At 40.1% G+C, this 27,960-nt stretch overlaps 1 protein-coding gene and 1 long non-coding RNA gene across 4 annotated transcripts in view; one reads left to right on the top strand and one right to left on the bottom strand.

The window, feature by feature from the left end:
* Positions 1 to 15,152: 15,152 nt before the first annotated feature.
* LOC146319831 (transmembrane protein 132C) overlaps positions 15,153 to 27,960 on the bottom strand; it is a 223,857-nt gene continuing 211,049 nt past the window's right edge. For both annotated transcript variants that reach the window (XM_084727899.1, XM_084727900.1), the window contains 3 exons: positions 27,081 to 27,354; positions 20,902 to 21,093; positions 15,153 to 16,747 (listed from right to left, as the gene is read on the bottom strand). In XM_084727899.1, coding sequence (XP_084584025.1) covers positions 15,578 to 16,747; positions 20,902 to 21,093; positions 27,081 to 27,354 — 1,636 coding nt within the window. In that variant the 3' untranslated portion in view covers positions 15,153 to 15,577. The remainder of the gene's footprint in view (positions 16,748 to 20,901; positions 21,094 to 27,080; positions 27,355 to 27,960) is intronic.
* LOC146319832 (uncharacterized) lies at positions 22,213 to 27,194 on the top strand. Of its 2 annotated transcripts, XR_014771454.1 has the most exons (4): positions 22,213 to 22,683; positions 22,800 to 22,857; positions 23,145 to 23,343; positions 27,061 to 27,194. It is a non-coding gene; the product is annotated as an uncharacterized LOC146319832 (long non-coding RNA). The 2 variants fall into 2 exon arrangements; XR_014771453.1 differs by lacking the exon at positions 27,061 to 27,194 and having other exon boundaries at positions 23,145 to 24,299.

Raw genomic sequence — 27,960 nt, 5'->3', positions numbered from 1 at the left:
GCTTGAAATTATAATTACATTACCTTCATAATAAATCACTGCCTGACTGAATAGTTTGCTTTTTAGATGAAGAAATAAAATAACTTGGCTGTTGGTTCAGCCAGGTTGTTAATGATGCCAAGTCTACTTAAGAGTCAGGTGACACATTATGAAACATGAAACTTTGTCGTATTTTCTGTTAATTTGTCAACCCTCTCTACAGTTCTATCATGAAACATAACTGGGTGTTTATATCGCAGTCTGATTTAATGTGATGTAGTAATATCACTAGTGAAATAACTGCTCTCATGTGTCATAACGGATTATAAATTATAAGTCTCTGACATAGAATAATGTCTTATAAACATCATAGAATTACTTATTAACCTTTATACAGTTCACTTAAAGCTCACACAGTCAGGCAATAGTGTATTATTGATCTTTATAAGTCATTATTACATTTCAAAAAGAAGAATTTGAATTTATAATCTGTAATGATATGTTACGGCAGTTCTCTATGTGTCTTTATAACTGGCTAGTTATGGTAGTTATAATGTGTTGTGTAACACAGGACCCAGATTTTTCTGTCAAACACTGTTGTCACTTAGGCATGGAGTTATAAAGCATTATGAGTGCTGAACCTATAATACATTATGTCCACCCCTTGTAATATATGATTATAAACATTTATGAAGCCTTATAAAGCCATTATAATGAATAACAGGAATGTGCTTATAATTCATAATATAGACATAACCTTAATGGAAAGCGTCACCAAGCTCTATCCTTCACTTTTATTATGCATATTTTGTATTTTCGGCTCTTGCAAACCAGTGCTGTCACAGGTTATGCAGTCAGGTGTTATACATTTTAGTGAAAAATTAGTACCCTATCTTATTCTAAACGTACAAATCTAAAAGTTTACTTCTGTGTTCACAAATATTACTGATGTAAACAACTATTTAAAGCATCAGAAAACATTAATAACTTTGCGTGATAACATGTCCTGAATTTGAGATCCAGGCAGCGGCAGGGGGACCCTGTTGTTTACATGTGAATCACGGATTGTGCCTTTAAAGCCTGCCAGCCAGGATGCTTTCATGATTAGGGTTATGGTTTGTTGACCCGGAGGGAAACTCAAAGTAGAGTGCTTAAATTATTTATATTACAAAAAACACACCCTAAGGCAGGCTGTTTGGGGGAAGAAAAAAGCTGCAAACACAGAGGTGTAAAGCCTCATTTTGCATTCCCATTGGGGAAGGCAGCATATTTCTTTTTAGTTTCATCAGACACAGATTGAAATCAACACGTCATCACAGATCATTTTTTAATGCTAAGCCCTCCCAGTCATGAGGCTCGGAGAGGGCCATTTCCTCTTTAATTTGGTCAGAGAGCCCATATAGGCGTGACTGAGCAGACAGCTTGATGTTTGAAACCAACACAATGCCTCCGGGTCATAATTCTAGTGTGGCGGCTTGTTTCTCATGTTGAGAGGAATTTCTGACACATCGAAGTGGTTATGGAGGCAGAATTGCGAGGCAATAACACTGAGATATATGGTTTGGGGACTGGCCACCCAATATTTTAACTTAATTTATTGGCCAGGATTTAAGCAAACAACAGAGAGAACACCTCCTGCATACATTTATACCTGCTGACTTTTTTTAGCTTGTTCTATGAGCCAGAGTGATGCAAAGTTCTGAGTTTTAAAGAATGTTTTAAAACCATTCTAGTGGCACGAGGTAGAGCTGCAACGATGAGTCGATCAAAAGAAAATCAACTGCTATTTTTAATTGTTTATTTTTCAAGCAAAAGTGTTAAAACAGTAGCTTTTTAAATGGGAGGATTTACTGCTTTCTTTGTCATTTATGACGGTAAAAGCTTTAATTCTTCTTTGTCTTTGGCTTGTGGACCGCAAAAGACGTCAGTCTGGACTCTGGGAAATTTACATTGTATAAACTTCATAGATGAATCCATTATAATTAATATTATTAAACTCTTAATTGTGAAAATAAGTGCCGGTTTAATAAATAATAAAAATAATGGTTTGTTGTAGCTCTAGTTAGGGTCAGGTATGGCAGTCAGCGTATAGACACCACCAAGGCTGACATTTTAGCACATGAGTGAGCGAGTAACGTAATCCAGGAAAGGCATCGTAAACATGCCACAACTCTTGAACTTGAATTTTCTCATTGAGCTGTTAGCATAGTTGTGGGGTAGCATGATGTTGTTTATTACTTCCTGACAATTGGACCTTTTTCCACAGCAGCCATTTTGACATGAACTAGTATTGTAAACACAGGTGTTACCAATGATACTAACTGAGGTTGTATTTCATTCAGGTCGAACAGTCAGGGTGCTGTTATTTTGCATGTTGACTCACTGGAAAGCCTCAGCTACACAACACAGCCTTAGTATCATCAGTAACACCTGTGTTTACCCCGACGGTTTCATGTCAAAATGGCTGCAGTGAAAAAGGTCTGCAACTACTCTGATTCCAAAATGTTTTTTTAAAAAAGGTTTGTACGATCTGAAAAACTCAGCACTGAAACATTACATTAGAAATACTGAACAGTAAAGATTTAAGTTTGATTCTAAATTTCTATCAGTAAAATAGTTACCTTCACCCTTCTTCAGGTTCGCTCAACAGGATGAATATACATTTTATTTTTTCCTTCGACATTTTTCAAAAAAAATGTAATTTTCCAGTTCACCCAAAGAGCATAATAATTTGCACAAAATTACATTAATCACAAAAAATAGAAAGATTCATAAAGAGTTACAAGGATAACAACTGCTGGGTGGACAGGGGGACTGACAGTGGACCTATGGGCTCATGTCTCCCTGTGGGTCCAAATAACCCGAGGAGGGATATATAAATTAATATTTAAATCACAAATAATTACTCAAACTCTGTATTTGTTCAATTCATGGATTCAAAATGCCTCCCTTCTTGGACTGGGTTGTACTTTTTCAATGCCAACAAATTTAAGGGAAGCAGCCGACCCAGAGTTTTTCCCCCGTAGCGTCTAGCAGTGGCGCAATCCATGTTCCTGTTTCTAACGGCAACCATATGCTCCGCAACTCTGTTTGAGACGACACTTTGTTTGGCCGACATACATTAAACCACAAGGGCATTGCAGAATATAAATGACATGAGAGGCAATTAATGAATTCTTTTATTCCATGTTTCTTTTAAACATTTTGAACATTCAAGACATGACTCATGTCTTTTATATTCTGAAATGCCCTTGGGGTTTTATGTATGTCGGCCAAATAAAGCGTCATCTCAGACTGAGAACTGCTGCGCATACGGCTGCCGTTAGAAATGGGAACATGGATTATGCCATTGCTAGACACTACAAGGAGAAAAACCGCGGGTCGGCTGCTTCCCTTAAATTTGTTGTCATTAATTTGGACCCATAGGGAGACATGAGCCACTAGGTCCACTGTCAGTCCCCCTGTCCACCTGGCAGTGTAGAGGGACAGACATAGGACCTGTCGTTTATTTTTTAAGATTAGTCAGTCGTGTCAAGGTACTGATTAATGTCATTTTGTGGAAATTATTATGCTCTTTGGATGAATCGGAAAATTATTCTTTTGAAAAATGTTGAAGAAAAAAGTTGGACACAAAAGAAATGAAATGACTGTGATAATTCGCCGCGTGATCCATGAATATTTCTCACACCTGTGAGTGCTCATGTGATTCTGTTGAGCGAACCTGAAGAAGTCGCGGGCGAAACGTGTTTTTCCCTGAGATGTTCCTGTGACCGAGCAGCACCTGATCCCTGATACCGGCTGTGCAGAGCGAGTTCTGTTTATTGTACATATAATATGTGTTAGACAATTATCTGATTTTACTGTCATGTCTTTCTTTTGGCTTCAAATGTATTTTAATCTGCCCAGAAATCGGCAGCCAAAAGAAAAACTTTTTTTTTTTTATCTGGCAAAACATTTTTCCCTCACCTTTTTCACAGACGTGATTTTAGAAAGATTATCCTGCCAAAATCTTTTTTGTCCCAACCTGTTCTTAAAGGTAGACTCAGTAGGATTTGCCCAAGCTGTTCATAAATGCACCAGAAAGACACTAGGATGTGAAGTACTGGCATTTTGGGTTGGAAAAAGCATCCTGAGCACAGCAAAATAATGAGGAGATGAAATAATTCAGGCAGAGGGCAGATTCTTTGCAGATGCAGCCACCATCACACACTTCTAGTGGGTCATGAGTGATGATTGAAAGGAATTATGTTTATACCAGTCTGTTCATTGTTTGTTTTTTTAGGAAAATGTTTCATATTTTTTCTTTAATTACAACCATTTTCTGTGCAGCGCGTCAAACCATTTAGTATCCTCCTCGTCTACTTTAAATGACTTTGTCAGAGGCGTGTGGCAGTCGTAACATAATCTACAAAATGTTAAGCTGCTTTTAATTGTATTACTGAGTCTTACCTGTGTAATGAGCGACCGGCAGATGCTCCAGAAGATGTTCCTCCAGTAATTGGAGGATTAGGAGGTATCATCACATGTTAATTAAGATAAGCTAATGCAGACACAATGTTTAAGAAAACAGGCAAGGAGACAAATCGCCCATCTCTAAGTACTAATCATCCACATTTACATAGACCTAATTATCTTATCGGAGCTGTCTTTGTTGGTCGGCAGCATCCCGGAGCCTTTTCCCAGCAAGGTTCCAAATGGGACGGTGTTGGACAAGAGACAAGTTGTTTTACTCAGGGTTGATCTGTTTCTTACATGCTGCCCCTGGTGAAGTCAGGCTGAGAGGAAGAAAACCCATGTCGAGCCTCTCCAGGGAGGGAAAAACCTAAATCCAGAAACTTAACTGTACTCCAGTAGAGTCTTCAGGCGTCTCTACTTTACTTGAATATTTATTTTTCAGTCAACCTTTTACTTTTACTCCCTACTTTTAACAAAAATATCTGTACTTTCTACTTTTTACAGTTTCAAAAAAGACCTGTTACTTTAGTTTAAGACATTTGAGGGGAATTATTGATTATTTTAAGTTTCCCAACATCAACAACAATCATCAACCTAACAATAACACATGGAAAAGACAAGGAATTTTTTTTTTTTGGTGTATCCGTGATGTAACAGGACAAAAGATGACACAAGAGGTCATAAGATAAAAAACTGGAAACAAGATGATGATCATCTTGTTGAAGTGACAAAGATGTAACAAGATAAAAAAAACATTGTAAAAGATGTAACAATGTGAAATGAGGCAAGAAAGATAAAACGAAAAATGATATAAAAGACATAATAAGATGAAAAAAGATGCAACAAAACAAACAAATGACATAAGATAAAAATGATGTAATGACAAAAAAAGATATAACGAGACAAAAAGCTACATAATACTAAAAAGACAAGACAAAAAAACATGTAAAATATGTAACAAAAGAAAAGATGTAACAAGACAAAGACATGACGAGACAAAAGAGACGTAACAAGATGAAACTAAACTATTAAATAACACAATAAATATAAAAAAGACATAACAGACAAAAAAGACAAACAACACAAAACACATAAGATGAAACAGACAAAGCAGGAGACAGAGAAAAGGTGAGGTTCAGTTTGCTTTGCACAGAAACTGTCAGCAGAAATGTCCTTTAGAGGACGACTTTTTACTTTTATACTTTGAGTACATTTCAGAGCCTGAACTGTTTCAGTTGTACTTGAGTAAAGAAACTCAACTCGTACTTCTATTTTTACCGGCGTCTTTTTTTTTTCTCTGTACTTCTACCACCTCTGAGCCTCGCACAGTCCTCATCTTGTCACCTGAGAGACAGTTTTCTGTGGGACTGAGCACGGCGGCAGGTTAAGGATGCTCATTTAGACAGATGATGTGTGAAATAAGCAACCGTAAAAATGCTCTAACGGCGAGCATCCATCTGGATTTACAGCATCGACCTTTGTTATTACGTGCAGGACCCACTGCATGCTTTAGAGCATCGTATTTGTACAGAATGGGGCTCGACTCCCATAAAACAGAACAGGTATCGAGATAAATCTTTCTCAGCCTCACTGAGGAGTACCATTCGAGCCAGGTGTATCTTGGTAGCCCCGTGACCTTCTGTTGTTTTGCAGCAGGCAGAAAAATGTCCCGTTCTGTCCCAGAGTGCCGGCTGATATGTCGCTCCTCTGTGCACGGAGCCCCGCTGTCCTCCTGAGCCGATAGATCTAAATGACACGGTCGGGTGCTCGCCTCATGCTGCTGAAGGGCTTTGTGAGGTACTGTAGTTGTTTATTGCCTCTGGGGTTTTGAGTCATCGCTAACACTCGTTGTAGTGCATATGTTTACTGTTGTGTATGAGATTACATTTAGATCACAATCAAAACCTGGGATGAGTCCCCATTGCAGGGACCCAGAGGCTGCTCTCCACAAACAGTATGTTTAGGGGGACTTGGATTTAGGGTTGAAGGGATAGTTTGATTTATTTGAAGTGGGATTGTATGAGGTACTTAGACCCGGTCAGTGTATTACCTACAGTAGATGGCGGTCGGCACGCCTCCAGTTTGGAGAAGAAAGAGCAGCAATCAGCAGCAAAACACATTTCAGCCATTTTAAAAAGGGCCGTAATAAAAAGAATCAATATTAGGTAAAATGTACGCTATATTTAGAATATTTTCATTGCCGTCAGACCTTTTCTGACTGGAAACCACCATTAACTCTACTGGCAATGTCAACAGTTTTACCTTGAAGAACACGGGAGGTGCAGGTCGACCCCTGCCACGATTCGTTAGTGACTGTAGTGAATCCAAAGTAACCCTTTAAAACATGCAACTCCTGTGTTCTGCAAGGTAAAATTACTGTTAAAGGAGTCAGGTTGCTTTGAAGAGAGTGATATTTGGCTTCTATAACAGCTTTTTCCTCAATGGAAAAGGCCGTCTGATGGCAAGATAAAGCAGTGGAAATATTGTTAATATCAGCGTACACAGATATTAGGGCTGCAACTAATGATTATTTTCATCATCCATTCATTTGTTGATTATTTTCCTGATTAATCAATTAGTGGTTTGGTCCATAAAATGTCAGAAAATGGTGAAAAATGTCCTCAAATGTCTTCTTATTTCACAAACACAAAGATATTCAGTTTACTATCATAGGAGAAGCTGAAATCAAAGAATTTTGACATTTTTATGAATAAATACCAAAATATTTGCCAGTTAATTTAATAATCGATTAATCATTTCAGCTCTTTTCTTTAAGGTGTCTACATTTTGCTGCTGACCCTGTCCACAGCAGTACATCGCTTGTACCCCGGTACTCCTGCTGCTTCTCCAAACTGGGGGCGTGTCGACCGCCGTGTACTGCAGGTAATACCAGGCTTGCATGGCATCTATTTTTTCATCCCGTCCTCACATTTTACCTGGATATATGGTAATTTTGTGCGTAGTTTTTCTGTGTAGACGGAGCTGACTGTCAGAGCGAGGCTCTTCCCACAGCTGGGAAACAACACACACACACACACACACACACACACACACACACACACACACACACACACACTTAGGATCTCTGCTTTGGTTTTGAGAAGCTGCAGCTTTTATTCACCGACAAACTCAAATCTACACTGTGCATTTACAGCGCCGTCTGTAAATTAGTCTGCCAGTCATTCACTATGGTTACACACTCACACTACTCTGACCACTCAGTTGTCTGCAGTGATTGCTGGCTTACCTTTATTATTGGGACTAAATTCAGAATACTCCTAGGGCAGAGGCATATTTCTTCTTTTTTTTTTTTTTTACTTGTTAGTCCTGTAACTTTACTCCCCCCACCCCCCAACACTATGTTTGTCTGCTCAGCTGTGCTGCAGTGCAGCGAGCCAGTACAGAAGCTCCATATCACTTTAATAGACAGAGGAGCGTTTGTGTTTATGACAGTATTGAAAATCATACCGTAGGGATTTTTTAATACCCTGCTAAATTGTAATACCTTTATACCGCCAAAGCCTGGGTAATACATGGCTTAATACCTCGTGCAACCTCACTTCAAAAAACCTGAACTGTCCCTTTAAGGTTAGGGGATAAAGTGGTGCTATTCCACTTTTTTTTTACTGTCAGTTAAACCCATGAAACATTAGAAACACACCCTGTCATTTTCCTTTATTGTCGCGCTGCAGTATAATTTGAATCAAACTCGCATACACTGTCTTGCCATTGTAAATACTCAGACGAGTATCAAATGTGTATTAATCCGCAGCTAGAAATAGTCCCCAACAAATGCACTATTAACTCCTGAATACAGTGCAGAAGTGCTGATCACACACAGGTGCTCTTTAAATACTTCAGGTGAACTGTGCTTATGTCATCTTGTGAAGGGCAAGTCAATATTACAAAAAAATTAAATGCAAGCCTCCTTCAAAAGTGATCCAAGGCACACACTATAGGCTTTGTTCAAAATTAGATCGCCCTTTATTTTACATGCCATACATTACACGTTGTGACTGACATGGTTCTTCGTCAGGGTCACTGTCAGCAGCAGCTCACAAACCTCTGTTGTGTTACGCCAATGAGGCCGCCTACAAAAGCCCAGTGGAAATTTTAAACGTGGTCGTTGCAATCATTGCAATAATGTAGTGAAAATCAATCAGTTTCAAGATGGGAGCACATTTCACATATATCAAATAAGACACTTAGCCAATAGGAACACCACATATGCTGTTTTATAGACTTCAGTGCCACTGTGATTGTCTCTGTGTGGGACTAACAAAAAGAAGATTAAGAGGCTGAGATACAGAACATAAAAAGTTAAAGTTATGTTGATTATGCTGTGGCATTACAGTGGTACTATTTAAGGTTCTCTTCCATTCAGGTCAAACAGAGTCTGCTAATGTGCATGTTCACTGAAAAGGCTCTGCTACACTAATGGAATAGACTTTTAAATTAGAATCATTGGTAACGGCTGTGTTTAACCTGCTATTTTTTATCAATATGGCTGCCGTGAAAAAGGTTGATACACTGAAAGTCATGGTGTTAGAAGACAACATGACTCCAACATGACACCCTTTTGGATTGGACAACAGAAAGTAGTAAAATTACCCTGACCTACATGACGATTTCTCTTTTTCTGTGAAATAACACTTCAGAAATAATATTTAAATTGTATTTTAATACATGGAAGCTGATTTGTAGTTATGAGGAACTGAGCATTTACACGTAAAGGAAAGATCATGTCCACCTTGACTTGGTAGCCACATTATATCTCTCTTCTTTTTAATCATTTAGTTTCACCCTTCTTCTCATCTCCTCTCTCTCCTTCACTTCCTTCCATCCCCCTTTCATCCCTTTTTCTTCCCTCATCCTTCTTTCTCCCTCATTTTAATGATGTAGCTATCACTTCCTTGTTTTTGTTCCGTAGATTTGCACACTGATAGAGAGTCATCCTCCAACTCGGCTCATTAGTGTGACACGCTTCAGGTGTGCAAGTTCCTGCTGACACTGACCCTGATGCGGACCGTGTGTTGGTCGCAACGCGTTGGTAATTTTAAATGTAAAGGCATTTTAATTTTGCACATTTGCTATCATGTGCCTTGGGTTGTTTTTGAAAGCGATTGAGATTTCACTCATGCAGTGATCCAGTTTTTCAGTTTCAGCAACGCCCAATGAAAATCTACTGTCATTATGTGCTTTACAATTTACAAAGGAGGATGTGCAAATGCACAAAACTTGCCAAGATCTAGAAATTTTTTACAGTTTGTAAAGTCAACCAGTGGGCTGGATTTGACCCCCTGGCTGGCTGTTTCTGGCCTGCGGGCCATACATTTGACACCCCTGTTATAGAATAATACAAGGCATGAATAAGATTGAGGCTACATGTTGTCAGTAAAGGACCCTTGCAAGGCTAGTGAGACTTGTTACTCCGTGTGTGTGTTGTGGTGTTTCTCCCCACTGTGATGCACTGGTCAGGTGGGATATTATGTTTACAAGACCCAGATTTGGCACCGGGGTTTTGTTTGGGAACAGTGTTGTCTTTGTTTCCCGGCGGCTCCGTCTGTTAAATTCGGTCATACCAGAATGTCGAGCTGACCTTGTCCGCTGCGCCTTCGTTCCTCTGCGACGGCGTGTTTGTGCGTGTTTAGTTGTTGTAAAACCGCTGTGAACTGATTTAGAAATGAATTCAAAAGAAGCAACATAAATCAAGCAGCGAATAATCATTTGGAAATTGCAAATACAGACCTGGCACATTAGGGCCACAGGGAGCACAGCCAACCATTAGTGAGAGTTTGTTGGTCTCACATCATCAATTTAATTAAAAATCCATTTAAGATGGAGGCCTGGGGAAGCTTTTTTCTTTTCCTTTCAGGGGAGTCAGGACTTCAAGGCCAAAACAAAATGAGTCCTGAGTTAGCACGAGAATGGAAGTGAATACAATCATTGTATCTCCTGTGACACATCCCAGCAGATGCGCACATATGTGTAATACCTGAGCCCAGGGGTGTGGAGACGGCGAGTGTTTAATGGGCTGCTCTGCTCTGTACCTACCTGGAGAGGTGGAAACCACCGACGATGGTCACGGGAAGAGAGCCGCAGTGCTGTTTTAATTACACAGGACCCTCCATCAATCATGCCCCTTGTGGCTGACAGTTAAATCCCTCCCAGACCTGCTCGGGCTCCCCTCGCCCTTCACAGTCCACAGGCTGAGCACAGCAGCAGCCACGGTCCCGGCACACTGCACACTGCACACACACACACCGATGCACACGGAGTCGCTTCGGTCCCCTGCAGCCACCGATAGAGCCACAGAAGCAGGAAATCACACAGGAGACAGCAGATCACACCACAGAGGAAAAAAACATTCAGATACAGAGACTAAAGAGGGAGGAGAGAGAGTTTTTCTCTGTGTGTCTGGATGCATGTGTGTATGTGAAAGCTACATGGCCTATATCTGATTTAAAGGGATAGTTCACCCCAAAATCAAAAATACATATTTTCCTCTGGCATGTAGTGCTATTTATCCATCTAGATTGTTTTGGTTTGAGTTGTAGAGTTTTGGAGATATCAGCTGTAGAGATGTCTGCCTTTTCTCAAATAAAATGGAACTAGATGGCGCTCGGCTTGTGGTGCTCAAAGCACCTTTTTTCTTCCAGTAGATTCTACTGCAGAAATAAAGTAGTTCCTACACGAAACTGCTCAGAACAAGGTCTGTGCAAGGTCTCTATCTTGAGTAAGTGATGAACTTTGGAAAGAGACAGTGGTTTTCAATTTTTCAGTTTTTCTTTTTTTGTGTGTGTGCTTTGAGCAGAGTGCCGTCTAGTTCCATTATACTGGAGAGAAGTCAGACATTTCTACGGCCGATATCTCCAAAACTTTGCAACTCGCACCAAAAAACATCTAGATGGATAAAAAGCACTACAGGCATGGAGAAAAAGGTGTTTTTCAGCTAGACCATGAACCCTAGAATATAACATGACTCATCAAAATCAGTTAAGAAATTAAAATGTTTTAGTTCTTTTTATCCAGAAATATCATGGCTCCCCTGTTTGTGTTCACAGGCCAGTTCTGACCGGACCAAAATGGCTGTGACGGTGACGTATGATCCAAAGGCCAGCGCCATGTCTACGTATGTTTATGCTCTTAAAACAGGTAAGACAGGATAGATGGGGGATTGTATTGATGGAAACTACTACAAAGAAAAGTAAATACAGCTGTAAAAAAGACTGGGAAAGTACTTATCTGTTGTCTACTGTATCTTACCCAAAGGGCAAAGCGTGAGGTAGAAATACTTACTTATACTTATATAAACAAATACTTATAAATGATCTAATTCTCTCCATAATGTGATGAAAGCCACGAGGCTGAAAGATTATCTTGTATGCTGACATGGATAAACTGAGATTAGTCAACTTGACAGTGACTTTGGTTTTAGCCTCACAAACAAAATTCTGGAAGAGTGCGTCCTTTCAAAGATCTGACACCGAATAAGCCCATGTCTTCTTTAATTATCTTTATACTTATCATGGATTGTTATCATTCTATTTGAACACCATTTGTTTTGTTTTTTTGTGCTGCTAATTCAATGTCCCGGCTCAGCATGAAGTGGATCAATAGCAGCTCCACAAAAGGAGGAAAAAAAGAATCAGTCAACAAGCTGCTTGAACTAATTAAATAAAAGTGGAAAAGCCACTAAACTTCCATACAGGTGTCTGGAGGGGCTCCATTCTCTGCTGACTGTTGACATAACTGAGCTAATCTAAATGGCATCCCTAATTACACTCAAGGTAGTGCTGCTATTTGCTGAAGTATGGCACCTCCCCTCTTGCAGGCTGATACTGTGAGCTCTGCTGATTAACAATCTGATCCACGCTGCAGCAACAGTTAACATAATGTGAACATTTCTCTGCTTGATGGAAAATAATAACACAAAAAAACGCAATCAGCCAACACCACTGTGATGATAATGACGCTCACTGAGCAAAATGCAATTTTTCAGCCGACTGCCTTTGTTTAGGAAGTTTTCAGAGATGATTATTATTTGTGCAATTATCTGAATAATAAAAGATCCATTTCCAAAAAGAAAACATTTCCCACCTTGCCTGTAATTATCCCTCTTTGTATCCAACACGCTCCCCGAGAGACGGAGAGCACATTTCATCCCAGTTTGTCCATCAGTGCGCTTTTCCTGGAGGCGATGAGACAGAGGTTAACGAGACCTTAATTGGCATTTTCTTCAAAGCTCACAAAACTTAAAACTGGGGGGGCTGGCAGTGGGAAATGTCACATTACCATGCTGTCCAGCCATTTAATTTAAAAGCCCCTTCACACACTGGCCGTCATGTTAGAATACTGTGTTCTAATAGACGAGATGAGAGTATTAATGGCCGCTGCCTCCCTCCACAGCTAACATTAAAGGGAGCAGATTGTTGTGGCTTGTGGCTAAATTGCATCTCATAAAATGCTCCTGATATAAAGATGAATGTGTAATTGGCTCCTTTTCCTCGACCACATTCGTCAGCTAACCTCGGGACGTGAGAAATTAATGACCTTATGATGCTGCGGTCAATAAAAGCTAATACACGCTCTTGACATTGTTGTGTATTTGTTAAATGTTATGAAAATACAATATACAGAGCAACAATACAATGCTTTGGAGACTGTTCGGTATATACATAACAGGTCTTCTGCCGTGTTAAAGCGATACTTCGGATTAATTCAAGTGGGTTTGTGTGAGGTACTTATCCATAGTCGGTGTGTTACCTGCAGTAGATGGAGGTCGACATGCACACAGTGTGGAGAAGCAGCAGGAGTCCCACTGTAGGGAGCTAAGTAATGTACCGCTTTAAACAGGGTCAGCAGCAACATGTATTAGACCAACTTAAAAAAAATCACTGTCAGTTTTAAGTTTATGCTATATTTAAAATAATATCGCCACTTTACCCTGCTGTCAGATAACCTTCTCTTATGGGAAATCGCCGTTATATAAGCCAAACATTCAGCTCTCTTTTGCTCAACCAAACTCCTCAGGCAAAATCAGTCATTTTACGTCGCAGGTCTGCTGCTGCCTCGATCCGTTAGTTCTGTAAAGGCATGTAGGTAGCTGCCTACGGTGCCAGTGTCTGGTGGGCATCCTGCCTCATTTTCTGCCTTGAGGCAACAAATGAAGGAAACAACAGAGAAAGAAAAACACTTTACACACCTGTTACTCTCAATCTGTCATCTGTCCTGGCATGCATGAACTGTTCTAATGGTTAGTGACATTTTGATTTACACTTAGGTTTAGGCTAATTATTAGTTGTTACTGAGAGTTATTTGTTATGCAACTTATCTCCATGGTGCAAGTGTTTTTATTTTAGTGCTGCAGAAATCACAACTTAGTAATGATTTAAATGTAACCAAGCAGAGTTTATTATACTCTGCAGCTACGTGACTTTGATTTTACTAGGCTAATATCAGTTCTGCAACTGTCCAGATGCACTCAGGAGATATGCAGAAGATCAAAACCTAATCTAATCTCGCCTAGGGCGCTGAAAATGGCTAAAGCCCTGCGCTATTGTGTGGCTTCTGTGTTGAAAAATCTTAGGTCAGATTCACAACACAAACTGACTAAATGATCGAGGCAGCAGTAAAATCATTGTTTTTGCTATAGAAGTCTGTGGCTTTGGCAAGAGTGATATCTGACTGGTTTCTGCATGATAACGTTGCTACATATAAACCCCCTGAGGAAGTGTGGGGGGGCATCAGAGCTCTTACCTACTGTTTTTTGCTAACAAGTGAGTTGGAGGTCCAACTGATCCATCACTAAGCCCCAAACAAAAGCAGCTATCGTGAATTTTGGCTGCTAAAGTGATGACTCTCACAAGCAAGGCAAATATCAGCTATTGCTAATGCTAAATTTTTTGAGTCAGCTCAGAAGTCTGTCTCTAGTTAACTTTATTACATTTCCATCTGAAACATTTTGGAATGATAACCCTGTGAAAGTGCCTTAAACATGTTGCATTACTCAACATCAGCCCGCGTCGTCCTCCCGTAACCCCCCACATAACAAATCCCGGTGTAACTCCTGGGAATAAGCCACGAGTCTGGCACATGCAGTGCTGAAGGTGACGTTACTGCAGCGAGTAAGCTAGCATTAGTTAACTGGACATGCTAACATTCGCAGCATACATTAGTGCAAGTTTAATCCATGCTTCATACGTGTGCTGTTGTTTCACGTTCACGTCATGAAACACTGAGAATGAGTCATCTTAAAGCCCCAGTCCTCCTCGCTTCAACATGTAGAGAAATGCAACACTTGATCGGCTTGCGGCAAAATAGTTACAGTTGCTAATCTTTGATTGGACCGCTGCTGTTTGCAGGAGGGGCTTAGCGAAGGGTCAGTTGAAAAACCTGTAAAAGGAAGTTGGCTAAAATAGGTTTTGCTTCTGACCCTCTGTACTGCAGTTCACTGTCTCTGTGTTTCTCCAAACTGCAGGCATGTCGACCGTCATCTACTGTAGGGTAAACACTGACGGGGGACAGGTACCTCATACAACCCTTCATCAAACAATCCGAACTATCCCTTTAAGGAGGATGAGAATGAACCAGAAAGTTGTGCCTTTTTTTTTTTTCCAATAACATGCAGAAACTTCTCTTGGCTTTGCTTTGGCCTCTCCAGAACTCTTTCACAGATAGAATAAGGATCTGGCGTTAGGAAATTAATATCCAAAATGTTACAAAAACTTCCAAAACTCATTTTAATGTGCACACACATTCAGAACATCTACCTAGTCGTGTTACTGTTGGGTTTAAAATCTACATGTCGTCTGAATATCACAGGTCGTAGTTGCTGCAGGTCAGTCCTGGGATCATTAACTTGATTCTAGCTAAACCCTGTAGTAATAAAATGATGATAAAAAGGTAATCATCTGATAAACAAATGAAAAAATATGTTCACTGACATATTTTTCGTTAGTGATTCATCATCAGTCACTTGTGGAATCAATAATCCTCTTAAATTTAATGACCCTTTGGCAGTTTGGGGTGATTTCTGAAGTGAATTTCCTCCATTTTCACTTCCTGGAGGTCCGGTTTGTGTCCAGACCCACTTTCCTCTGAAAGGCATAAGGGTGAGTTTGTTACAAGTGCACACAGTTCATTATGCCACCTCTTTTAAAGCACTGTCATTTAACCGTTCCATGTAATTGCGCAGCTCCTTGGAGTCTCCCAGCTCCACGTCCTGACACACCCACTTAATGTCTTGGCTGTGTCCTCCAGTCAGTGTGTTCACAGTGGGGTAGCTACTGTCCGACGGGATGGTGGTGAACGTGGTGAACTTGACTCTCTTCCTCTTGGTGGTCGGGGAGTCTCCTTTGCTGTCCTTGGCTATGCAGGCCGTGTCGGCCGCCCGGTGCACCTGACCCTGCACGTTTTTCTGGGCGGAGCCTCCGTTCAGCAGGTGGCTGCCCTCCTCGAGGCCGCTGCTCGAGTCCATCATGGAGGTCTGCTCCTCCTGCTGCGGCGACAGGCTGATCTGGCTCTCCAGCAGCTCCGCCTCGTTCCCCAGCCACACCCAGTCGTGGGCGTGGTTCATGCTCTCCTGGCCCTCGATGGAGAGCTCCTTGTGGCGGTATTTGAGGGTGTAGGAGATGCAGTTGATGAGAAAGACGAGGATGGCGAGGCAGAAGACCCCCAGCAGGGCATACATGCCGATCTCCAGGTCCGTGAGGCCGCGAGCTGTCTGGATGAGGTCATCGTCCATATTGCGTCCACGTGGCAGGTCCACCTGTGCAGGGAAGTCGGCGAAGTCGATCGGCATGTTCTGGCTGCCGTCGTCTGAAAGTTTGTCCCCGTTGGGTCTGCGCATGATCGCGCTTCTCGTGGTGGTGGCCCTCCTCAACACCCCGTCCTCCATATCAGAGATGGAGCTGCCGTAGTAGTGGGTGTCAAGCCCGGTCCTGTCCTGCGAGGGCGAGAGCCGGCCTCTGCTCTCCATGTCGTCTCCGTCGGGGCCGTAATCGCTGCCCCCGCCCCTCGAGCTGTCACTGTGACCGAACTTCACCCTGACGTTGCAGTTCCCCGCTGCCAGGATACTGCGGCGCTTGAACTTCTGGCAGACCTCGCAGACAGTCATCTCCACCCTGACCAGCAGGCCCTGGCCCTCCGCCTCAGTCACGATGACAGGCCATTTCCAGGAGGGGTTCTGCTGCACTGTCACCACTTCCTCATCCAGGGAGGTGGCTGTCAGCACAAAGAAGTCAGGATTGTACAGGTCCAGAGGAGCCACGGAGCCGTCACTGAACTGCAGCCAGGCGCTGATCAACGCCTCCTGTTGAAACACACAACATGAAAAGAGACGGAGAGAAAATAAATCATCAGTAGGAATTAAGTGAAAAAATACTGCATCTAGCTTAATTTAATTGAAATGCACTGCAATAGATAAAATAGTATGTAATATAAAAACTATAATTCTAAGCTTTTGCTGCTTGGAAACCATAAAAAAAATACCCGCCAAAAGCCATGATAGATAATGTTAATATAAACCAAGCAAAATTAATATCTGGGTGTCATATTGGACCAGCACATTCTGGATCAAAAGTATTGTGCACTCTACTGTATTAAAAATAAGCTATAAGGTCAGGAAACAATATTGGATACTACAAACAAACTAACACTAACAGCTCCTTTTGAAGACACACGCTTTGAAGTTCATGGATCTGATGAATTTCAAGACTGAACAAACAATGTATTTAAAATATAATAATAATAAAAAATAAATAAATAAATAAATAGTTTGGATGATTTTAAGTGGGACTGTATGAGTTACTTGTGCATAGTCAGTGTGTCGGCTACAGTAGATGGTTGTTGACATGCCTCCAGTCTGGAGAAGCAGCAGGAGTACTGGTGCAGGAAGCTAAGCAATGTGGTGCAGTGGACAGGGTCAGCAATAAAACGTATTATAACAACTTTAAAAAAAGACGTTGTTTAGAATATTTCACCTCTTTAGTTTGCCATCAGACAGCATTTTCCTTTGGGAAATCAGTCACTTTACCCTGCAGAACACAGGAGCTGCTGGTCTACCGCTACCTCAATCTGTTAGTTGTGTGACTTCAGTGAATCTGAAATAACTTTTTAAGACACCAAAGTCACACAATAACACTAAACAAACTTTCTAATCGAAGCACTTGACTAGAAACTCTGCAAAAGGTAAAATGACTGATTTTCCCCATGGAGCATACATATTGGTATACAGTGACTGACTATGGATGACTAACTCATACAACCACACTCAAAAATCCCACTTTTTTGTGTTTGAAATAAATCTAATTGAATTAAGATTTGTTGCTGGGTAGTTGGAGCATCAAGCGGATGTTGTTCAGATGCTCTGTAATATAAGCTGCTTGTTGCCGCTGGCCTTTACACTCAGAACTGTAGTCAATTGGTAAAAATGAGACAATTCAATTTAATGTTCCTTTTGTCACTGCACCAAATACATTTACAGAATATATATACAGATGAGGATGAAATTATTAGTCTCCCTATGAAAGTGCTGTTAACACTGTTAACATAGCTTTTCCAAACATCCTAGTTTTATTTTGGATTATTTTACTTTGCACACAGAAACAAAATTATTTCACAAAAACCAACAACTACCAGGGTCTATATTTAATTATTAGCCCCCCTTGATGCTAATAGTCAGTTGCGTATCCTTTTTGCTGGATAACAGCCTGCAGTGGTTTGTTGTACTGATTAGTGATTAGTGATTAGTGATCGTCTTCTTTGAGACTAGAACTCACTAGTGTCTTGGCGGTTGTTCTGGGGTCTTTAGAAACATCTCTCACTAGTTTTCTTTCCAGAGTCTTTGAAATCTTTCTCTTCCTACCTTGTAGGCTTGTTCTTGTTCTTGATGATACTTCCCACTCTGGTTCTTGACACTTGGAAACGCTGTGATAACTTTGTATATCCTTCTCCTGCTTTGTGAGCATCAACACTTTTCTCAAGTCTAAACTGATTTCTTTTGTTTTTGGCACGATGCTCAAAGTGACAGCTCAAACCCTCACTTAAGTTTTTATACTGTGTAAATTGGAAATTAACCTTCAGTTTTAACTTGATTTTACATGTTCACTTTGAACATTACAAAGTTAAAGCACATGATTGCACAATAGTGGTTTGGCTCAATAAAAAGCTCAGTTCTTAGGGGGGCTAATAATATTGACCCTGGTAATTTTATTTTTTTCTGAAATAATTCTGTTATTGTGTGCAAATAGAAATAATTTATGCTTTTTAAAGAAAACTAGTATGTTTAGAAATGCTATGTTGAAAATTCCTCACTCTGTTAAAAAAGAACTCTGGAAAATTTTGAAAAAAACTTTAAATTGCATAGGGGAGGGCTAATAATTTTGTCCTCAGCTGTACATGTACGGAGCTTTCTAATTGTGGAAGACATTGTAAGTCGAACAGAAGCTCACTAAGTCGAGGTTCTGCTAACTCAGCGGCTATTCTCTCTAAGCTAAGGGGGATACAGATTAAAAGATAGGCTGAAAAGATCAAACAGTAACATTAAACATTGTTCGTGTGAATGAGGATTTGCCATACATGGGCATCTTAAGGCCTTCTGCTACTGCGAATGCACAATTTGCCTTTTAATGTTGCAGAAGGACAAATCCCCACAGGCGCACAAGTACTGCAGATCCCTGCAGTGGTCTGTCAATACTGGCACCAGAGGACTTACAGAGCTGCTACTGCTGCTTATCTGCACACTTTGCATGTGCAGATAGGGCAGATAAATGGCCTTCCCATCCTGCCTTACTTGGAGGAAGAGGGTGCAGGGGAATGTAAAGGAGCAGTTCAGAGAAGTTGTGATGGGCAGATCAAAGAGGCCACAATGAGAGTAGCCGCGGCTAACGAGAAAGGGAAGCAGAATATGATTTAGCCTGTAAGTCATATTCTGCTACAGACACTGTGTCGTTGCTCTTGCATGTTCTGAGATTAAGTTCCCGTTTCTATTGGCTGCCCAAGGAAACACAGTCTGTCACAGCGTGGTGTTCAAGCCTCGGAGTTAAGAGGGTTAGAGATGCTGTGAACAAACAAATAGACACGTGTAGATGAGCACACGCACGCTCACAGCTTTCTGTAAATGTAAAATTGTTCATTCAAGGACCCTGATAGTGTGAAATGGAATCTGGAAGTCAGTCTTTTGTTTTGAAAAGTAATCAGCGCGGCAGAATGCACATTTTTGGCTTCAGTTCATACTGTATATAAAATCTGTCTGTTCTCACTGGGTAATAATTTAATATGCTCAGAGATAATAATTCACATAATTCTCTGCCTTAGTCAAACTTGGCTAAATAGCGTTTGGAAATAATTACTGGTCTTTTTTTTTATCTGTTAGATCACAATCAGCGAGAGTTTTGTAAAGGAGGCTTTGCATGTGGTGGCTCAGAGAGACGTGTGCTCTAAAGCAAAACTTTTTATTTCATACTACAATCCCAATTCCAAGAATGTTGGGACATTGTGTAAAATATAAAGATAAAGATTTGCAAAAACATTTCGGGCTGTATTAATTTGAATACAGTACAGGTACAAGATATTTAATGTTCAAACTGATAAACTTTATTCTTTTTTGTAAATATACACCTATTCTGAATTTGATGGCTTCAACACGTTCCAAACTTGTGACATGATCCGTTTTTCCACTGTGATACATCACCTTTTCTTTTAACAACACTGTTTTTGGATTATATTCAATTGAGTCATTGCATTTTGTTTTTATTTATTTTACACAGCGTCCCAGCAATTTTATTATTAGTAGTATTTATTATCACTGCCGATTATCCTTTCAATGAACAGATTAACTGTTTTGTTCAGCAGAGTATTGCTGCCACATCAGAAAAAGAACAAACTTTAACTTTAGAACTTGATACTTTTTACTTTTTTTTTTTTTTACCCTGGATTAGTTTTGTGGTTTTGACCTGCAGTCTAAGGTGACGTGACAATGATTTTCAAATTGTGTGTTTTATTTGACCAACATACCAAAACCTAAAGATACTCAGTTAACTACCAAGCATGCCAACAAAGCAACAAATCATTTGAGATGCTGCATCCAGCAAATGTTTGAAAAATGACTAAATTTGTTATCAGAACAGTTTAAGTGTTCATTTACAAAAACAGATACCTCCAATTTCATTTATTTTCATAAATCATGTTTTGGTGCACTCTAAGGAGCATCAATCAAACAGATGTTTGTGCTGTTTTTAGAAAATATCCCTTTTTTATATAATTCTCATAAATGATGGTCTTTTTTGTTTGTTTTTTAATTGTGCACTCGGAATATCAATCAAACTGGTCCTTGTTTATTCATGTTAAGAATGATGTTTATCTGTTTTTGCAAATGAACTCGTGAGTTCCAAATTAATTTGCTGCTATTTAATAAATGGAGTTACCAACTTGCAGCTCTGCTTATATCTGTGACAGTGCACTGACCTGTTTTGGACTCTGCAGGACTTCCTGTGTGGTGGTGGTAGCCAGGATGGCTCTGTTGCTTCCTGGACTGAGCTGCAGACTCATCGAGAGCCCAGTCACCAGCTGCACCCCCAACTCTGTGATGGTCACTTTGTCGTCCACCACCGTGATCGTCTTCTCCGCCAGGATCGAGTCCGACAAAGGAGACAACACCTGGGAGGAAAACAACACAAAAGGTGAGACATTACGGCTTACAACTGTGGCGTTTTAAAGGGAGAGATCAGTTTATTTTAGGTAGAGTTGTTTGAGGAATCCAGTCAGTGTATTAACTAGAGGATCACGCCCCAAGTTTGGAGAAGCAGCAGGAGAACCGGTGTAGGAAGCTAAGCAATGTACTGCTGTGGACAGGGTCAGCAACACAATGTATTTAGCTAACTAAAGTTTACGGTATATTTAGAATATTTTTACCACTTTACTTTGCCATCAGACAGACTTTTCCAACGGGAAACCTCTGTTATTTAAGCCAAATATCACTCTCTCCAAAGCAACTACACTCCTTTGGCAGAATCAGTAGTTTTACCGCACACAACACTGGAGATGCTTGTCTGTCAGTGTCTTGATTGATTTGTTTGATTGTGTTATTTTTTTTATTTTAAAAGGATAGTTCAGATTCACTGAAGTCGGACAATAACACAACAAATCAACCAATCAAAGCAACGATAAACCGGCAACTCCTGTGTTCCGGGAGGTAAAATTATTGTTTTTGGAGGAGTCTGTATTTCAGACGCTATATTTCAAATATTTTCACCATTTGACTGTGAAGTCAAACAGCATTTTCCAACAGGAGACAGCAAGCCAAATATCACTTTCTCACACTCAACCAGACTCCTTTGACAAAAACAGTAATTGTCCCTTGCAGAACACGAGAGTTGTTTGTCTACTGCTGCCTCAGGCAGTTTGTTTGTTTGTCTTATTGTGTGACTCTCGTAATTTTAATTAACCTCTTACAACACAGAAATCACGCAATATCACAAACTAACTAACTTAACGTGTGGTAAAATTACTTATTTTAGTAATGGAGTCTAGTTGAGCGCAAGAGAGCGATATTTGTTTTAAGTAACTGTGGTTTCCTGTTGGAAAAAGCTGTCTGACGGAGAGGTAAAGCGGTAAAAATATTCTTAACTGCTGACCGTGTCCACAGCAGTACATTGCTCAGCTTTCCACATCAGTACTTTTGCAGCTTCTCCAAACTGAGGTTGTCAACCACCATCTACTGTAGGTAATACACTGACTGAATAAGTACCTCATACAACATTACTTCAAAAAAATCCAATCTAACGATCCCTATAAAGGAATTTTACAGGGAAAAAAATTTAAAAAACATTTTCACCCACCATATTCCCCTTAAAAAACGTGACTGTCAAGCAATAACCTGTGACATTCTGGTACTATCAATTACAGCTGTGCTCCTCCACAATAGTGACTCAACCTATTGTATCTCCTGTTCATGAAAGCTTTTTCATTTCCTGCTCTAAACACCTCGGGTTGGGGAGGTCTTTCCCGGGAGAAATCAGCAGCGACAGCAACCAGAGCTGAACAGTGAGAAAGAGAACTACCTATAGAAACTTCATCAACTGAAAATCCAAGCAGAAAAAAATAAGTCCCCACTGGTCACACACACACACACAGCTTGATGATTGACAAGTGACTCCTGGCGAGTAGGATGCAGAAGCATCACATCAATAAGCACTTAGCAGTGAAGATGTCACCAACATGAAAAAAGCGGATTACCATGAGTTATAGGTGATTTAAGAAAATGTCTTTCCAAGTGTTTCATCTAACATAAAAGGCTCACAAGCCTGTGTGCCGTATGCAAAATGATACACAGAAGCTACTTTTTATTTTATCTCTTTTCTCAGGCTCTGTAGATCAAACAACAACTGCACTTGGCTGCCATCCAGCCCATACCTCCTGTAGGTAAGAATCCATTCCCTTTGATTAATACTGCTAATGCAGAGGAAAGGCACACTTTAACCTCAAAACAGAAGCAGGAAGTCTAACAATATTTATGATAAATGCTGTGCGACTTTCTCTGCATGCATATCTTCATAAACGTCTCCTCGTGCAGCAGTCTGCAGGCTGAGGTCGTCACCGCTGTCAGACCTTCGTGCTCGTCATGTGCTCGTTTCGTGAGAGCGTGGATGTTCTTTTTTTGTTTTTTTTTGCGAAGGTAAAGACACATCTCTGCTCACACACACACACAGAGGCAGATGAGACCTCGACGGCGGGGAGCGGATGAATCCCACTCACACAGATGTCATTAGGAGGCTGCTATTCATCCAGTTAGCCTGAAGAGCCTGACAAACCAAAAGGGCCGATGGGGGAGGACGCACTCACTGCTGAGAGGCTGCAGCGCAGGCTGTGACACACCAGAAAGCACCTGTCTGCACTCGACAAAAGGAGGTACTAGTCAAACCGTGGCAGCGGCAGAGGGATCTGCTTTTGTCACTGGAATCTCTTCATGTTTCCGCAGATTATTATTCTAACATGAATTTGTGGTGACAGAATAGTGAAGCTGAGTAAAGTCTACTTCATGGTGCTTTGATACATTTTTTTAATTTATCAGACAAATCTGAATGTTTCCAATTTGACATTAATAAAATGATTACCATATTATTTTTGAGAATAAAGATAGAAAACATCTTTGCCAAGATCACAGTGCTCTCTGCACTGCTTTTAACACTGAACAGGTTCCGGGTCTGAAAAATAAAGCCAGTGGATGAGAGAAACTGATCTGGGTACTTTGCTCTTGCATGATGTTTTTTAGGTGAAAGCAGCCACTCTAATATGACTGGTGGTCTATAGAAATTCCCAAGGTCGTCGCCAGTATAAAGGCGTAACATAAGAAAACTGAATCGTTATTTAGATATTAGGAGCCCAAATCCCACGGCCAGTCAAGTGAGCAATTATTCAATGCTGAGCAAAGGATCGCTGTTGTTACATCAAGAAAAAATCATCATTTCAGTCTGTCTCCATCAAAGAGGACAAATCTGACATACAACCATGTTGACACACACACTGACCAGCAGGGGGCGACTCCACTGGCTTCACAAAGAAGTCTGACTGTATGGAAAATAAGCCTACTTCTTACTTGATTTATGACCTCAATAAACAGTTTACTAATGAGTTTATGATCTCAATCATTTGCTTCATGTCTTCTTCAATGCAGCATGACATTAATTTGATAAATAATGGTCCCAATTAGAGTAAAATAGACAGTAAAGCAGGGTTCGCTTTAGGGTGTCAAACTAAACGTTTTATCTGAAAATCAAATTGTCGACTTTGATATATTATTTGAAATAAATTATGTAATTGAAAATATATATTTAGTATAGACTGATTTTACTTTTGAAGTAATTCACACATAAACACAACAGTTTTTGAAGGCTGTCTTTTCACTTTCCTGTCATGGGGAGAAAACAAGCGCTCAGTCAGTATGTGTGGTGTACGTCTGTGGCAAACACTTCATCACAGGTTAGTTAAGGATGTTGTTGAGTAAATGACATGAGTGTTGATTGTGCCTGTAGATCAAAGTGAGTCTTAGTGACAGATGATCATAAAACACCTGATTTTAGACTGAAGTTTGGTTTAACATTCTGCCCACTTGAAAGACCGCTGAGTAATTTAATCTTAATAATTCACAGAAATTGAGCTTACCTACCTTCTAATAGTAAACCTTGAAAAGAGCATAAAGCAACACAGGAAGTGAAGCCAACCAAATAAATGGTCACATATTAAGCACAAACAGCAATCAAATACTGCAGAGACCACGGTTCTGCTTTATCACGGCCCACGTCGAAGTTAGAAGATCAGTGAAACTAGCCAATGCTGATCAAATATGAGTTATGATCATGTTGCTATTTGCATATTTCTCACCTAAAATGTTTTCATGTACCATTTATCTGTAATATGAAAAAGACTCAACAGTTGGCCACTGTTGCGTTTCTGGTTTCCGACAAAACCTCATAAACTCAGATCAAACTGTCAAACTATGCAGTGTTGATCAAAAATGGATCAATATTCTGTTACTGCACGGCCTGTTTCTCGCCTTACATGTTTTAAGAAACACATTTTAGATGATTTAGACTGGTTAACTGTAATGCAAGAAACTTAATTCCTGCTGAATGGACAGACCAGGCACCGCCCAATTCGTAATACGTCATCCACCAGCTCCACACTCACAACGCTCCCGCACATGATCTGGTTGCAAAAAACCAAGATGGTGACAGAACGTCAGACTCAAGGCTTCATCACTGTCCTCCACAATCCACAATCAGATTTTGGGCAGAAAATCTGCACAATAACTTGATGTCACAAGATCAGAAACATTCTGTGGAGGACCACAAATGTCACTGAAATAGTAATAAAGCCATTCAATAATTATTAACTAATTAATAAATAAAAATTGGCCTCCCTACACTTGTATTATTAGTGTAATTCTTTTCCCACAAAAACACAAAATCCACAATAAACTAAGCTGCAGATGCATTTGAATGATAGCATTTCTTTTTTCTCTCATGATATCACAATCATATCGATACTGCGAATTATTTTGCCCATCATAATCATTTAGTGAAAATATGATACCGTAACAGCCCTGATCTGAAAATGCAGTTTAAAAAGAGAAACAAATAACTGGATTCACAAATTGAATGAAGACTACAGATTTTAATCAGGCATTTAAAAAGAGCAATTTCCTTTCCCATTTGCCTTCCCATTTCCTCACTGCTCTCTCTTTTCCTATTAGCTATTTGATTTGCTGAGTCATTTAGCCTTTTCTTGACACTTTCAGCTGCGTGCGGGTAAAACGAGGTAAAACAATGAAAATTAACAACTTCTGTGATTGGTTAGCTGCACTCGCCTCATACCAGAGCTGTCTTTTCCAGGCTAAATGGAAATGTCTATTTATTTATACATTAATGAATTAATTTGTAAAAAACTTTAATTTATATTTTCATTGCACAGTTTGTCAATGGTAAATTATGTGCTTTATTCCTTTTTGAGTGACACTTGTTGTTGTCTATAACAAACACGAATGTTCCAACTCAAATACGACTGAAGCTTCAAGAGATTCTGACAGATGGTAGAATGACTTCACTGTTATCACAAGCTGTTACTGGACCCTCCACTGGCTGCTCGCACAGAACAGACAGGGACGGGGACAAGTGTCTGCTGGACCCAAACTGAGACGAGAAATAACAGGGTTCACGTGAAGTTTTAATTTGGGAAGAACTGGCAACAAGTGCAGCAGTAAAGTTAACAAGCGCTCCCTGGCACCTGCATCATGAACCTCTTCAGCTCCATGGAGATGAATTATCTGAACCAGTTTGTTGTGTCAGCAGAAATCCCTAACTGCACAGGTAAACTGTGCATGTGAAAAAAAAGTACAGCAGGTAAAAGCTGAACCAGAAAGTCAGTCTGTAAACTGTGACAGATATTACAGTGACACTTAAAGTAATAATTTTACAGTCCATCCTTGTTTTGTCTTCCAAATAATTTTCTCTTCAATTCCTAGATCTCAACTTGGTGAACATACATCAAGTTTTATCTTGGAAAAAGACATTTATAAAGCGAGTCTATAGTTCAGTGCCTAATAAATGTCTTTTTAAAATAAAACTGTACATTTGGGAGTGTCTTTAATTCTGCAACACCTATAGGGCTGCATGATAAATAAAAATTTTATCGACATTGCAATGTAGTTTTCTGTGGTTTTCAAATCGCAAGAGGTGCAACATTTTTTCAAGGCTAAATGTGTCGAAAAACTTTTAAATTAATAAACGCTGTGAGGCAGATGTGTCCTGTCCTACAAATCAGATTTTACAGATTTAAAAATGGTATTTGGTACAGATTACTGCCAAAAAAAAAAACAGTGACTCTAATATTGCTAATCATATCGCAATTGCAGTATCAGTCAAAATAATTGCAATTAGATATTTTCACGATTTGAGAGAAAAACCTCCTGCACGCACAGAACATTCTTAGATCTTTTACTTGTTAAAAGAAGGGAGAAATGATGACCAACACTTGGAAAATAAGATGCAGTAAACTGACATTAGTCTTAATCAGCACTATGATAATTCTAAACGTTTCACTGATCCTCTCTGCGGTGCCTCCTGAAAGTTCACACACAGCCCACATACCTGGATAGTGGTCATCCCCATGTCCAGTCCCACCAGTATCCTCCTGTCCAGCAGCTGTGCGATCTGAGAGTCCTCGACCTTCAGGAAGTCCCACACCAGCTCCGTGATGTCCACCTGCCAATCCGAGCCCAGCATGAAGCTGGTCTGACCTCGCGGATCTGCTGACTCGGCTACAAAATGAGTCAGGACCCTGACCATGGCGTGCTGGTACTGCAGAGTGCAGCTCCGTCCTCGTCTGTCTTCATCATCCTCGTCCTCGCTGTCTCGTGTGGACCTGGCAAAGAAAAGACAAAACAAAACAAAAACTGATGGTCAAACTGGCGGCATGGTACACACATTCATGCACAACTCAGGATAAACTGCAATAACTTTGATCATCCTCTGACTTTTCATCTCGCACCATCATCAGGTCAGAGTTTGAATTTGTCCAATATTACTGTCTGACCAAATTCCTGCAAACTATGCAAGACATTCCCATCAGCCTCAGCCATACTTTGTATTTAGTGCTAATTATTAAATTTTAGCATGCTAACAGGCTACACAGAACATTATTCTGTACACATTTAGTGTTAGCGCTTTGTGCATGTTGAATGGTGACACAGGCTCTTAGTCTTGTTCATTATGTGTGCTACTTTGATGAAAACATCATAGAAAGTTCATTAATGTATATTACATTAAAGGTATAGTTTTGTTTTTTTGTTTTTTTGAAGTGGGGTTGTTTGAAGGCATATTTCCATAGTCAGTGTACAGTACAGTACAGTAGATGGAGTGGCATGCACCCAGATTGGAGAAGCAGCAGGAACACTGGTGTAGGAAGCTAAATAAATCCAAACTAATCCTTTAAAATACCAAAGTCAGACAATAACACAAAAACACTAAC

Source organism: Lutjanus erythropterus, chromosome 10 (genome assembly GCF_056507025.1).
Source record: "Lutjanus erythropterus isolate fLutEry1 chromosome 10, fLutEry1.hap2, whole genome shotgun sequence".
Taxonomy (NCBI): domain Eukaryota; kingdom Metazoa; phylum Chordata; class Actinopteri; order Lutjaniformes; family Lutjanidae; genus Lutjanus; species Lutjanus erythropterus.
Note: the sequence above shows the minus strand (reverse complement) of the source record. Positions and strands in the feature narration are given on the sequence as shown.